Here is a 16,033-nt window from a genome sequence, read left to right on the forward strand (position 1 = left end):
TTCCATCCATATAGGCAACGTGCATAGCAATAGTTTTAATAACCATTTTCCTCTCATAATTATATAAGAGCGCTATACAAGAACGCTGCCGTCTTCATGAGATGCTTGCTTGCCATACCTGGACACATTCAGCCTTGTCTGCAACGTTTTCTCATGTTTGGTCTCAAAATGGCGTTTAACACTCTCAATGTTCGGCAAACAATAACAGACTGACCCTTCTGAGTGGCTCTGACCCTGAAATATCCCTGGTATATCAGTCAAACTACCATAAATAACAGGCTGTGCAACTGCCAATGGCTGTGAAAGAGGTAACTCAGCATGGGGATGAGAGGACACTTCAACATATCCAAAAAGGTTCCTCTCTTACACACTTGCCTGCATGCCAATGGTTGCTGACACACCCATCATACATTCACAACAACAGACTGTGCCAGACGAGTGTTGCTCAAGCAAGCCACCGTCTTTCTCCCTGTATCTCCCTCTCACACACACACACACACACACACACACACACACACACACACACACACACACACACACACACACACACACACACACACACACACACACACACACACACACACACGCACACGCACACGCACACGCACACGCACACACACAGTGAAAAAAACACACACACACACACACACACACACACACACACACACACACACAAACGCACGCACGCACGCACACACACACACACACACACACACACACACACACACACACACACACAAACACACACGCACACGCACACACACAGTGAAAAAACAAAAACACACACACACACACACACACACACACACACATACACACACACACACACACACACACACACACACGACACAACACACACACAAGCGCCTACACAGCGACAGGCGCCTGGAGAGATGGAGAGAAACAGCGACCAAACAGAGTGGCTCAAAAGTCGGGCAGGTTAACAAACAACAGAGGAGGAGTTACGAGGCCAATTTTAAGATCATGGTGATCAACGAAGCAGAGTCATCAAACTAAATAATTTTCTTTATAAAAACAAGATTTGGTATTCAAAAAATAATTTTTTCCAAAAACGAGTGTTGATCAGGGTTTTATAATCAGGGTTGTCTTAATAATTCATACCTCAAAATAAGCCATCACTTGTACAAACCGGTTAATATTTTTCAATATATGTCTTATTAACCATGATGATTTTTGACCTTCAAAAGCTTGGAGCTTTTTTTGTTAATGATGCATGCTGACTACCTCACCCAAGGGGCCATTGCAACCCTCCAACGAACATGCATTTGAAACAACAGGGACAACGATGTAAATAAGTCCTGGACTTTTCGTTCTATCCCTGACAAGGCAAATACACATCAATGTTGTTATATGTTTTTGTCAATAAATCAAATCAAATCAAAAACTCCCCCACCTAACACCTTCCAGGTGATCTGCAGAAGAGCAATCGTGGGGCTTTGTTATTATCATGTGATGATGTGAGACAGTCTTACAGTTTATCACGGCTGTACTGTATATTATGTACCACTAGACTTTGCTTCATATCACAGCCACATACAAATGAAAACATAGACTGAAATGTATTTATTTATTTATAAATGGTAGGCCTACGACGTCATATAATTTCATTTTGCTTACTCAGAAGCATTTTATATTACCTACACATAAAATCCGGGTCTGTTTACTGGGGGCTGACATCTTGATGAGAACGTAAAACATGTTATTTTCACTCCCAAGTCGCATTCGATTTTAAATCATGGCGGTGCCCAGACATACAGTTTTGAGAAGTTGGATCATTCCAACCACTTTGGGGTAAGTGGCCCAGATTTTATGTTCAGGTAATATAGTTGTATATAGTTATATAGTTAAATCAGTCGATTATTTGAAAGGATCACCGCACTCATGACAAATTAATACGCTAAGGTGCCAGAAGACCGGAGAGCAGTATTAGGAAAGAGAGTTCTGCAACACTTAGGTTCATGCAGGTTTCTTTGAACAAAAGCATTAAGTCATAAGGCCATAGACTGTGGGGCGACAGTGGCTCGGGTGGTAGATCAGTCGTCTGGTAATCCGGAGGTAGATAGAGAAAATAGAGAAAGACTGAAGGTACAGAGAGCTCGCACAGACTTAGATGAAGTGTGAACGAGGTGTTTTTACTGTACCCTTTCGTGGCTCAGAAGGTAGAGCTGTCAGCCTGGTAAACGGAAGGTTCCCGTTTCGATTCAGCGTGTCGAAGTGTCCTTGAGCAAGACACTAAACCCCTAACTGCTCCAGATTAGCAGGTTGGCACCTTGCATGGTTGCCGCCGCCGTCGCTGTGATTGTGTGAGTGAATGAGTAAAATGTGAGGAACAAATTGTAAAGCGCTTTGTATAAAAACGCTATATAAATGCACCATTTAGCATTTTACCTGTGCTGTATCACACATGGGACGTGTAGTTCAACAACACAGTAAGTGTGTAGTCGTCTCCATTTTCCAGATACATAAAATAAGTGCAACAGGTGTAAACAGCGACTCCTACAGTTTGGTCGGGGCGCCTGCACAACAAGGGAAGGATCTGGGAGAGGTAGTGTGACCTTCCACACGTTACACTCTCCCAGTGAGAGTCCGCGCTGCCAGGTGAAAAGAAGCGGTGGGCTGGCTACACATGTGTCGGAGGAAGCATGTGATAGTCTCCGCCTTCCCAGACCGACGGTAGGGGGTAGAGTGCGCAACGACCAGGAAGGGGGGATCGGGAATTGGCATAACGACTAACATTGGGATGGGAGAAAAATGGAAAAAAGAAGGAGGAAAAAGATCAAAAAAGATAACAAGATCTCACAAAAGCTCCACCTTATAATATGACACTCACGTCAAAATGAACATTTAACATGTTTATGGTAATATACAACATGCTACTGAGTAGGTAAAATTACATTACGTGACCGACCCCTGGGACATCTAAAGTTAATTTCAGTCTATGTTAATTCTTTTTTGAGGCTTTCTGTATTTTGCTCCCATCCCAATTTAGTTGTTATGCCAATTCCCTTCCTGGTCGTTGCGCGCATTGCCCCACTGTCGGCCTGGTGAGGGTGTAGAACTATTACATGCCTTTTCACCTGACAGCGAGGACTCTCACTGGGGGAACGTAACGCGTGCGGAGGTTTACGCTATTTCCCCCAGATCCCCTCCCTGCTGAACAGGCGCCCCGACCGACCAGTATAGGAGTCACCGTTTACAACGACCAGGATACATACCCCACCGGCTTCCCACCCGCTAACACTGCCAATTGTGTTAGTAGGTACCGCTGACAGCTGGATTAGATCCCAGAGTCTCTGCGGTGGTAGGCGAGTGCTTATAGTCCACTGCGCTACCCAGCCTATGTTCATTCTAAAGCTAGCAAAGTGTAGCGGTACACAGGAACCAGCAAGTGCAAGCTTCTTTTAGATACTAAGGAATGTAAACACCTCAACCCGACCCCCCCCCCCTCTCTCCCCAGGCCACGGGCTCTCAGATCGGCATGATCGTCAACTCCATGACCAACATCGGCGTGGCCATCATCATCTCCTTCTACTTCAGCTGGAAGCTCAGCATGGTCATCATGTGTTTCTTGCCCTTCCTGGCCCTGTCGGGAGGCTTCCAGGCCAAGATGCTCACAGGCTTCGCCAAGCAGGACAAGCAGGCCATGGAGTGCGCGGGACAGGTAGGTGTTACGGTACAAACCGGTCATGTACTTCACAAATGAAAATAACTTTGACATCACTAGAGAGGAGAACATCAACTCCTGATCCTGATCAGGATGAAGACACATCTGAGGATGAGGATGTTGTCAGTGAATGAGACAGAAGCTCAACGGGAGCTCTATATGTTTCATGAAAAACCAAGGCAGAGCAGATACTGAGAACGACCTCAGAGCCACTAGATAATGTAGTGTCACTACAGAATGACCTCAGAGTCACTAGATAATGTAGTGTCACTACAGAATGACCTCAGAGCCACTAGATAATGTAGTGTCACTACAGAATGACCTCAGAGTCACTAGATAATGTAGTGTCACTACAGAATGACCTCAGAGCCACTAGATAATGTAGTGTCACTACAGAACGACCTCAGAGCCACTAGATAATGTAGTGTCACTACAGAATGACCTCAGAGCCACTAGATAATGTAGTGTCACTACAGAATGACCTCAGAGCCACTAGATAATGTAGTGTCACTACAGCATGACCTCAGAGCCACTAGATAATGTAGTGTCACTACAGAATGACCTCAGAGTCACTAGATAATGTAGTGTCACTACAGAATGACCTCAGAGTCACTAGATAATGTAGTGTCACTACAGAATGACCTCAGAGCCACTAGATAATGTAGTGTCACTACAGAATGACCTCAGAGTCACTAGATAATGTAGTGTCACTACAGAATGACTTCAGAGCCACTAGATAATGTAGTGTCACTACAGAATGACCTCAGAGTCACTAGATAATGTAGTGTCACTACAGAATGACCTCAGAGTCACTAGATAATGTAGTGTCACTACAGAATGACCTCAGAGCCACTAGATAATGTAGTGTCACTACAGAATGACCTCAGAGTCACTAGATAATGTAGTGTCACTACAGAATGACCTCAGAGCCACTAGATAATGTAGTGTCACTACAGAATGACCTCAGAGCCACTAGATAATGTAGTGTCACTACAGAATGACCTCAGAGCCACTAGATAATGTAGTGTCACTACAGAATGACTTCAGAGTCACTAGATAATGTAGTGTCACTACAGAATGACCTCAGAGCCACTAGATAATGTAGTGTCACTACAGAATGACCTCAGAGTCACTAAATAATGTAGTGTCACTACAGAATGACATCAGAGTCACTAGATAATGTAGTGTCACTACAGAATGACCTCAGAGACACTAGATAATGTAGTGTCACTACAGAATGACCTCAGAGTCACTAGATAATGTAGTGTCACTACAGAATGACCTCAGAGCCACTAGATAATGTAGTGTCACTACAGAACGACCTCAGAGCCACTAGATAATGTAGTGTCACTACAGAATGACCTCAGAGTCACTAGATAATGTAGTGTCACTACAGAATGACCTCAGAGTCACTAGATAATGTAGTGTCACTACAGAATGACCTCAGAGCCACTAGATAATGTAGTGTCACTACAGAATGACCTCAGAGCCACTAGATAATGTAGTGTCACTACAGCATGACCTCAGAGCCACTAGATAATGTAGTGTCACTACAGAATGACCTCAGAGTCACTAGATAATGTAGTATCACTACAGAATGACCTCAGAGCCACTAGATAATGTAGTGTCACTACAGAATGACCTCAGAGTCACTAGATAATGTAGTGTCACTACAGAATGACCTCAGAGTCACTAGATAATGTAGTGTCACTACAGAATGACTTCAGAGCCACTAGATAATGTAGTGTCACTACAGAATGACCTCAGAGTCACTAGATAATGTAGTGTCACTACAGAATGACTTCAGAGTCACTAGATAATGTAGTGTCACTACAGAATGACCTCAGAACCACTATAGATAATGTAGTGTCACTACAGAATGACTTCAGAGTCACTAGATAATGTAGTGTCACTACAGAATGACTTCAGAGTCACTAGATAATGTAGTGTCACTACAGAATGACTTCAGAGCCACTAGATAATGTAGTGTCACTACAGAATGACTTCAGAGTCACTAGATAATGTAGTGTCACTACAGAACGACCTCAGAGTCACTAGATAATGTAGTGTCACTACAGAATGACCTCAGAGTCACTAGATAATGTAGTGTCACTACAGAATGACCTCAGAGTCACTAGATAATGTAGTGTCACTACAGAATGACCTCAGAGTCACTAGATAATGTAGTGTCACTACAGAATGACCTCAGAGCCACTAGATAATGTAGTGTCACTACAGAATGACATCAGAGACACTAGATAATGTAGTGTCACTACAGAACGACCTCAGAGTCACTAGATAATGTAGTGTCACTACAGAATGACCTCAGAGTCACTAGATAATGTAGTGTCACTACAGAATGACCTCAGAGCCACTAGATAATGTAGTGTCACTACAGAATGACCTCAGAGTCACTAGATAATGTAGTGTCACTACAGAATGACCTCAGAGTCACTAGATAATGTAGTGTCACTACAGAATGACCTCAGAGTCACTAGATAATGTAGTGTCACTACAGCATGACCTCAGAGCCACTAGATAATGTAGTGTCACTACAGAACGACCTCAGAGTCACTAGATAATGTAGTGTCACTACAGAATGACCTCAGAGTCACTAGATAATGTAGTGTCACTACAGAATGACCTCAGAGCCACTAGATAATGTAGTGTCACTACAGAATGACTTCAGAGTCACTAGATAATGTAGTGTCACTACAGAATGACCTCAGAGTCACTAGATAATGTAGTGTCACTACAGAATGACCTCAGAGTCACTAGATAATGTAGTGTCACTACAGAATGACCTCAGAGTCACTAGATAATGTAGTGTCACTACAGAATGACCTCAGAGTCACTAGATAATGTAGTGTCACTACAGAATGACCTCAGAGTCACTAGATAATGTAGTGTCACTACAGAATGACCTCAGAGTCACTAGATAATGTAGTGTCACTACAGAATGACCTCAGAGTCACTAGATAATGTAGTGTCACTACAGAATGACCTCAGAGTCACTAGATAATGTAGTGTCACTACAGAATGACTTCAGAGCCACTAGATAATGTAGTGTCACTACAGCATGACCTCAGAGTCACTAGATAATGTAGTGTCACTACAGAATGACCTCAGAGCCACTAGATAATGTAGTGTCACTACAGAATGACCTCAGAGCCACTAGATAATGTAGTGTCACTACAGAATGACTTCAGAGTCACTAGATAATGTAGTGTCACTACAGAATGACTTCAGAGTCACTAGATAATGTAGTGTCACTACAGAATGACCTCAGAGTCACTAGATAATGTAGTGTCACTACAGAATGACTTCAGAGTCACTAGATAATGTAGTGTCACTACAGAATGACTTCAGAGTCACTAGATAATGTAGTGTCACTACAGAATGACTTCAGAGTCACTAGATAATGTAGTGTCACTACAGAATGACCTCAGAGTCACTAGATAATGTAGTGTCACTACAGAATGACCTCAGAGTCACTAGATAATGTAGTGTCACTACAGAATGACCTCAGAACCACTATAGATAATGTAGTGTCACTACAGAATGACTTCAGAGTCACTAGATAATGTAGTGTCACTACAGAATGACCTCAGAACCACTATAGATAATGTAGTGTCACTACAGAATGACCTCAGAGCCACTAGATAATGTAGTGTGACTACAGAATGACTTCAGAGTCACTAGATAATGTAGTGTCACTACAGAATGACCTCAGAGTCACTAGATAATGTAGTGTCACTACAGAATGACCTCAGAGTCACTAGATAATGTAGTGTCACTACAGAATGACCTCAGAGTCACTAGATAATGTAGTGTCACTACAGAATGACCTCAGAGCCACTAGATAATGTAGTGTCACTACAGAATGACCTCAGAGTCACTAGATAATGTAGTGTCACTACAGAATGACCTCAGAGCCACTAGATAATGTAGTGTCACTACAGAATGACCTCAGAGCCACTAGATAATGTAGCGTCACTACAGAATGACCTCAGAGTCACTAGATAATGTAGTGTCACTACAGAATGACCTCAGAGTCACTAGATAATGTAGTGTCACTACAGAATGACCTCAGAGCCACTAGATAATGTAGTGTCACTACAGAATGACCTCAGAGTCACTAGATAATGTAGTGTCACTACAGCATGACCTCAGAGTCACTAGATAATGTAGTGTCACTACAGAATGACCTCAGAGTCACTAGATAATGTAGTGTCACTACAGAATGACCTCAGAGTCACTAGATAATGTAGTGTCACTACAGAATGACCTCAGAGTCACGAGATAATGTAGTGTCACTACAGAATGACCTCAGAGTCACTAGATAATGTAGTGTCACTACAGAACGACCTCAGAGTCACTAGATAATGTAGTGTCACTACAGAATGACCTCAGAGCCACTAGATAATGTAGTGTCACTACAGAATGACCTCAGAGTCACTAGATAATGTAGTGTCACTACAGAATGACCTCAGAGTCACTAGATAATGTAGTGTCACTACAGAATGACCTCAGAGTCACTAGATAATGTAGTGTCACTACAGAATGACCTCAGAGTCACTAGATAATGTAGTGTCACATGTCCAAGACATAAAGACATACAGTAAAGACCTAAACACAGGCTGTTTGAATTAGTTATTTTGAACAAAATGAACTTCAGTTGTAGGCAGAAAATACTTTTACCTTTTTTTCTAACATAGACAAAAAAAAACACAGGCAATTTATTCTAGAAAAGTGTGTTCTAATATTAGTATATATAGTCAGATGACATAATGTCTTCACGATAGGAAATATAATGACATTCACTGAAAATGAGTGGTATATTGTAAGGTAAATAGTCTTGGGGACCATACAAAAAAGTGCACGGTTATGAATGGATAATGAGTTTGTCAGTAGGTTAAAAACAATATTGGACGATTATAATCATTGTTTTTTTTTTAACCTTTTAAAACGGCAACACAACAAACGGTGTGTGTAACTTTCTAACACATTAGGGAGGTTAAACGGGTCCTTCTGCGCGGCTGAATTAATTAGCAGCAAGCTAATGTGGTATCAGGAAAGAAGGTTCTGCACACTTGCTGTAGGTCCGTGCTAGTTTCTTTAATGCTTTAATTCTTTCTGTAATAATACGAAGGGCACAAAAATTAAAGACACTTGCCTGAACCTAAGTGTGCATAACCCTCTTTCCTAATATTGCTCTCCGGTCGTCTGGTACCTCAGCGTAGTCGTTTGTCGTTAGTGCGGTGATCCTTTCAAAGGACGCTAATGTGGGGAAATGTGATTTGACAGGTTTAGATTAGACAAAACCCCTAGAACTGTTACTCAACTGAACTAATGGACCTTGAAGACAACAACACTGGAGACTAAAGAATTCCTTTAGTCGCACGGTCAGCCCCACCGTGTACAAAAAAACGCAGATAAAACACGGCCTATAAATACAAATAAATTATTAAAATTGTCTAAAGGGAAAACAAAGTCCTATCTGGAGAAAAGGCTGAAGGCCAACATTTCTCATTCAATTCAATTAATTCATGTCGAAAAAAAACTGCGGCAGCGCCGATGGTACAGTTCTAGGACATAAAGGCACACATACATATGTAGCAGCAGAGGCTAACAGCGTCTTCCCTTTGACACAGAGAAGAGCGGATATCTCCCCCGAGTCCAGAGGAATTACCCTTTGGCTCAACGGATAGCGGTCTCTTTCTCCCACGTGGGACACGCCGGAGAGGAATCCCAGCCGTTGCATATGCATCGCGTGGAGATTCACATTCAACAGTAGTACATTCCTAGTGTATATAGAACCTATTCCTGGTACAGTCAGAACCTCGTTTATCTAGAGACTTTGGGAATGGAGGTCGTTTGTTGAAAATGTTTATTGAAATATGCGCGAAAGTAGTAGCAAATTATACAAATTATATCTGGCTGGTTCGGTGACCCGGACTGCTTGGAACTCTGAGGTTTGGATAAATTAGGCTCTACTAGTCTAGGACACAAAGTAATATACCTTAATGGACAGACAGAGAGCATACGTCAAATAAGATAAGATACGATAAGATAAGATAAGACAAGGGCGGCTGGGTAGCGCAGCGGACTAAGCGCCTGCCTACCACCGCAGAGACACTGGGATCGAATCCAGCTGTCAGCGGTGCCTCCGGCTTGGTCGGTCGTCCGTACTGACACAATTGGCAGTGGTAGCGGGTGGGAAGCCGGTGGGGGTATGTATCCTGGTCGTTGTAAACAGCGACTCCTACAGGTCGGTCGGGGCACCTGCTCAGCAAGGAAGGGAACTGGGGGAGGTAGTGTGATCCTCCCATGCGTTACACTCCCCCAGTGAGAGTCCTCGCTGTCAGGTGAAAAGAAGCGGTTGGTTGTGACTCCACATGTGTCGGAGGAAGCATGTGGTAGTCTTCACCCTCCCAGACCGACGGTAGGGGGTAAGTGCGCAATGACCAGGAAGGGAATTGGCATAACGACTAAATTGGGGGTTGAAAAAAAAAAAAAAAAGATAAGACAAGACAAGACAAGACAAGATAAGATAAGATATTCCTTTATTGATCCCCTTGGGAAAATGCGGGCATCATCAGGGAGGGGGGATGGGAGGTACATGTATGGGCAGGGTAATAGTAGACATAAATATAGGCAATACATTTTGATCTGAATATAGAAATATGAGGAAAATAGTCTCTGAGGAGTTGTCTCTTTTGTGAGCCAGCGTCTTCCCTGCCGTGTTTTTCCAGTCATGCCGGCTCACTCTAGCCCTTTCACTACCACACTACAGCAGGTTAACCCCTTCACTACCACACTACAGATGGCTAACCGTCTGTAGTGTGGTAGTGAAAGGGTTAACCGTCTGTAGCGCGGTAGTGAAAGGGTTAACCTTCTGTAGTGTGGTAGTGAAAGGGTTAACCCTTTGGTAGTGTGGTAGTGAAAGGGTTAACCCTTTGGTAGTGTGGTAGTGAAAGGGTTAACCTACTGTAGTGTGGTAGTGAAAGGGTTAACCCTTTGTCGTGCGGCAGTGAAAGGGTTAACCTTCTGTATGGTCGCAGTGAAAGGGTTAACCCTTGGGTAGTGTGGTAGTGAAAGGGTTAACCCGTTGTCGTGCAGCAGTGAACGGGTTAACCTTCTGTATTGTCGCAGTGAAAGGGTTAACCCTTTGGTAGTGTGGTAGTGAAAGGGCTAGCAGGAGCCCCCCCCCAGAGGTTGTGGGCGGCGGGAACACGTCGACTCTGTCGGCCTGACCGCGATGACCTGCGGTCGAAAGCTCCTGACCGACGACTGTCTGCATCCCCACCTTTATGAATAATGTAAAGTCAAGAAGGGCTCTTCGTTTTCACCTAGTCTGCGTATTTAGTGAAAAACGGCAAATGTTTACATACCGCTTCAACCCCAGAAGGACAGGATAATTCTCGTCAGAAACCTTGGATTTTGTCATGAAAAGAGCTCTCGGTGTATACACACACACGCACGCACGCACACACACACGAGCACACACATACAAGTACATGGACACGCACACTCTCCCATTCGACGTACGCATATGCACACCCACTCATGCGCAAAATTATCTCTAGACTCAAGGTCAGGTTTTCTTTTCTTACCTTTTTCCTATTCAGCAGAAGTTATGCACGACTTCTCCATCTGCTTTCAGTCTCTTTCATTGTCAACTTATTTCTCTGCGTCTTATCTGCAGATAGCAGGCTCATATATCTAGACACAGACTAAAGGTCAGAGCACGGTAAACAAGCCCCCCCCCCTCCACCCCTCATTCGTAAGAGAGGCAACATAAGTTTGTGTCTTTCTGATGACAAATAACATGTCAAGGTGTCTGTCCTGTCCTTGTACAGAGAAAATAAAAATAACTACAGTAAGTGATCTAACTTAAAGGGGCACTTCACCAAAAATATGGACATAATCTCAGAGCACATCCAAAAACAGTTTTGCACACATTAATTTAGTTTGACAGGTATTGAACGTTTGAATAGGGTTACCAGTTGTTACGGTTTGGGGAGGAGGTGGTAGGACCCAGTAGCAGACAAGACGAGGTGGATAGCAATTCAAAGGTTTTAATTAAACACAACTAAGGCACCATAAACAAAAACACTATAACCAAACGAACTTCAAAAACAAAAACATCTCAGTAAAAACTGGAAGACAGGAAAACGTAACACAAGGCACAAAACTAACACGGGGAAACACTTACTAAACACGTTAGCGACCAGGAACGATAGCAACATGAACAACGACCACGACATCAATAGCTAATACAATGAACCCACAAAGAGACAAGGAAACACAAAACTTAAATACACAATGTAATTGACACATGAGGGTTGATTGGCAAGGAGACACACCTGGGAGGGGATACAGACTGGCAGACTAAAGTGACACTAATACAAGACATGACTGATAACAAATACACTAACTAACACACTGGAGACAACACCACTAAACAAGACATGGTAATAAAAAAGGCAACAAGCAAACTGGGAGAGACAACAAGATGGGGAGAACACTGAGGAACATGGATAATTTAACAAGACATACATGTACAATGAGTCCAAGAGGTAATGATGGGGATTGTCCAGCAGGTGGGGGAAGAGGGAACTGTCCATGAGTGAATGGAGGATGTGGATGAACAAGAGGAGCGGGGACAGGAGGGACATAACACCAGTGATGTCATCGGGGACATTGAGTCCTTGTGTTGTGTTAATTCGAGCACCGTTAAGTGATGTAGACAGATAAAACAGCAATACCTTGTCTTATAGGGACTGCTACCTTATAATTTCTAAGACCTGAACTTCAAGTATTGTATATGCAGATATATTATAGATATTGTATAATACAGAGTACCGATCCCATCCATTACTTTTACTGAGCAGTACATACTTAGACCTTTCGTCTGCGGCCATTGAACAAAAAGATGATTTGCGTGTTTGTCCATTAGGGAGATCTGACCATCTCTGCTTCTATGTGTCAAACATACAGAGAATCAAGTCACTTTGGTTCAATGTCCGACGTGTTTGACATGGCTCCTGATATCAGAGTAACGTGGGAATTCTCCAGATACAAAACCTATTTTAACCTGGTATCTGCCTCATATTATGAGCCACTGGTGGGGTGACAGTGGCTCAGGAGGTAGAGTGGTCGTCTGGTGATCAGAAGGTTCCCGGTTAGATTCAGGCTCCTCCCGGCATCGTGTCTAAGGGCTAGATCCACAAAGAATGGATTGCACGGTGCAAGTTGCACCCTTACTTACAATTCATTATCAATTGAAAATGGGGGACCCTGATGTAAACGAGACGAAAGTCTTTCTCTGGTCTGCATCCCCTTAACAATTGTGTGTATTGAGCCATTCTGCAATCTGTTTACAAACGTAAGTTCATAATTGACCAAGATCGAACATAGATAGAAAACATATTTTTGTATCTACGTTTCCATCAGTATTTCTGTCCCTTCCCTCTGTGATTTTTTTTTTACAGTTTTTACAGTTTTTTTTCATTGTCTTCAATATGTAATAACATACTGTTTTTGTTTTTGTTTAATGTGTTTTTTGAATCAAGTGGAGGCACGGATTCTTTTACACTTTTGTATTTGTTCTTTGTATGTATTTTAACCCTTTCACTACCACACTACCAACGGGTTAACCCTTTCACTGCAACAATACAGAAGGTTAACCCTGCCACATGACAAAGGATTAACACAACCACAGTACAGAAGTTGTAGTACCACACTACAGAAGTAGTAGTACCACAGTACAGAAGTAGTAGTACCACAGTACAGAAGTAGTAGTACCACAGTACAGAAGTAGTAGTACCACAGTACAGAAGTAGTAGTACTTCTGTAGTGTGGTAGTGAAGTCAGATCACTTCACTGGCTCCCCGTGGAACACAGGATCGAGTACAAGGTCTCCCTCCTCACTCACCAGTGCGTACACGGTGGTGCCCCTGCCTACCTAAAGGAACTCCTCACCCCCCAGTCCTCCTCACGCTCCCTCATGCTCCGGCACAGCCTACCTCCTCAAAGCCCCCAGGACTAAGCTGCACACCATGGGGGCGATCGAGCCTTCTGCTCTGCCGCACCCAGACTGTGGAATGCTCTCCCCATCCACCTGAGAGCACCACAGTCCGTTGAGGCTTTTAAAAGGGGCCTAAAAACATTTATTCTTTTAACAAGGCTTTTGCCTGAACTATTCTTTTACTTTTGTTTTTACTTATATTCATTTTATTATTTAAAAAGAAAAAAATGTATGTTCTTCCATTTCATTGGTTGTTTTATTCATTTTAATTGTTTTATTCATTAAACTTTTTATCTTTATCTCCTGTAGCACTTTGAGGTTTTCACAAATATAATGTGCGGTACAAATTGAATTTATTATTATTATTATTATTATTATTATTATTATTATTATTATTATTATTATTATTATTATTATTATTATTATTATTATTATTATTATTATTATTATTATTATTATTATTATTATTATTATTATTATTATTATTATTATTATTAAGTGTGCAAAAAATAAATAAACTAAAACTAGATCCGCGGTGTGCCGCTCAGATATCGGGAGAGGCGCTGAACAACATCCGGACGGTGGCGGGGCTGGGCAAGGAGAGGAGCTTCGTGGACGTGTACGAGGCCCAGCTGGAGGGTCCCTACGGCGCCGCCATCAAGAAGGCCCACGTCTACGGAGCCTGCTACGGCTTCGCCCAGTGCGTGGTCTTCATGGCCAACTCTGCCTCCTACAGGTTCGGAGGCTACCTGGTGAGACAGGAGGGGCTTCACTTCAGCATGGTGTTCAGGTGAGAGGAGGGCCGGAGGACTGTCTGTCTGTCTGTCTGTGTGTCTGTCTGTGTGTCTGTCTGTCTGTCTGTCTGTCTGTCTGTGTGTCTGTCTGTCTGTCTGTCTGTCTGTCTGTCTGTCTGTCTGTCTGTCTGTCTGTCTGTCTGTCTGTCTGTCTGTCTGTCTGTCTGTCTGTCTGTCTGTCTGTCTGTCTGTCTGTCTGTCTGTCTGTCTGTCTGTCTGTCTGTCTGTCTGTCTGTCTGTCTGTCTGTCTGTCTGTCTGTCTGTCTGTCTGTCTGTCTGTCTGTCTGTCTGTCTGTCTGTCTGTCTGTCTGTCTGTCTGTCTGTCTGTCTGTCTGTCTGTCTGTCTGTCTGTCTGTCTGTCTGTCTGTCTGTCTGTCTGTCTGTCTGTCTGTCTGTCTGTCTGTCTGTCTGTCTGTCTGTCTGTCTGTCTGTCTGTCTGTCTGTCTGTCTGTCTGTCTGTCTGTCTGTCTGTCTGTCTGTCTGTCTGTCTGTCTGTCTGTCTGTCTGTCTGTCTGTCTGTCTGTCTGTCTGTCTGTCTGTCTGTCTGTCTGTCTGTCTGTCTGTCTGTCTGTCTGTCTGTCTGTCTGTCTGTCTGTCTGTCTGTCTGTCTGTCTGTCTGTCTGTCTGTCTGTCTGTCTGTCTGTCTGTCTGTCTGTCTGTCTGTCTGTCTGTCTGTCTGTCTGTCTGTCTGTCTGTCTGTCTGTCTGTCTGTCTGTCTGTCTGTCTGTCTGTCTGTCTGTCTGTGTGTTTGTTTGTCTGTGTCTATCTGGATAGCTGTAGGACTGTGTGTCTGTGTGTCTGTGTCTGTCATCATGTGCCCGATGAGATGATGTCACTGTCGACTCAATTTCATAGATTACGTGCTAATCCCATGCCATTGCGTGCGAATTGTGTGTGAGAATTACAAAAATAAAACTCATAGTCTTTGATTAAGGATAGAGTTTACTGACAGAATGACATGTTGCAACGTGGAGAGATCTAGGTTACAGCAATGGGCCCTGTAGCCTAGATCTCTGTAGACTGGCGTGCTAACAAAGTATTTATACAGGAGAGTAGACAAAACAAGTGGAGCATTGACGTCCATAATATGAATTATAGATGTGATTTACAGAGACATCTGGATAAGGACGTGTACTTATGAGACAGCTGTGTCTGTGCATAATGTGTGTACAAGTTGAAGGTTATGTGTAGAGAGAGAGAGAGATCGAGACGGGTAGTGTGTTTGTGCGTGTGTGTGTGTGTGTGTGTGTGTGTGTGTGTGTGTGTGTGTGTGTGTGTGTGTGTGTGTGTGTGTGTGTGTGTGTGTGTGTGTTAAAAAGAGAGAGAGAGAGAGAAGGGTGTTGGTAAATTTCCATGTCAAACGCCGTCGTAGTCGAAGATGGTTCTATCACAACATTTTCTCCTCTGTGAGAATCTTTTCTCGCTTATTTACCAAGCGGAGCTCTGTTTTGTAGTCGCTGTGTCGCCCGCCGAAGCGATGCGCTCGGATGTTATCGTCGTTGACGTCGATGTCTGCTGCTC

General features: G+C 43.2%; 1 protein-coding gene across 1 annotated transcript in view; it reads left to right on the forward strand.

Annotated features, from left to right (window-relative positions):
• abcb11b (ATP-binding cassette, sub-family B (MDR/TAP), member 11b) overlaps positions 1–16,033 on the forward strand; it is a gene marked incomplete at both ends in the record, with an annotated part of 87,732 nt that overhangs the window by 52,800 nt on the left and 18,899 nt on the right. The window contains 2 exons of the mRNA XM_084333839.1: positions 3,479–3,682; positions 14,267–14,508. Coding sequence (XP_084189965.1) covers positions 3,479–3,682; positions 14,267–14,508 — 446 coding nt within the window. The remainder of the gene's footprint in view (positions 1–3,478; positions 3,683–14,266; positions 14,509–16,033) is intronic.

Source organism: Notolepis coatsorum (genome assembly GCF_963971535.1).
Source record: "Notolepis coatsorum genome assembly, chromosome: 1".
NCBI classification, from domain to species: Eukaryota; Metazoa; Chordata; class Actinopteri; order Aulopiformes; family Paralepididae; genus Notolepis; species Notolepis coatsorum.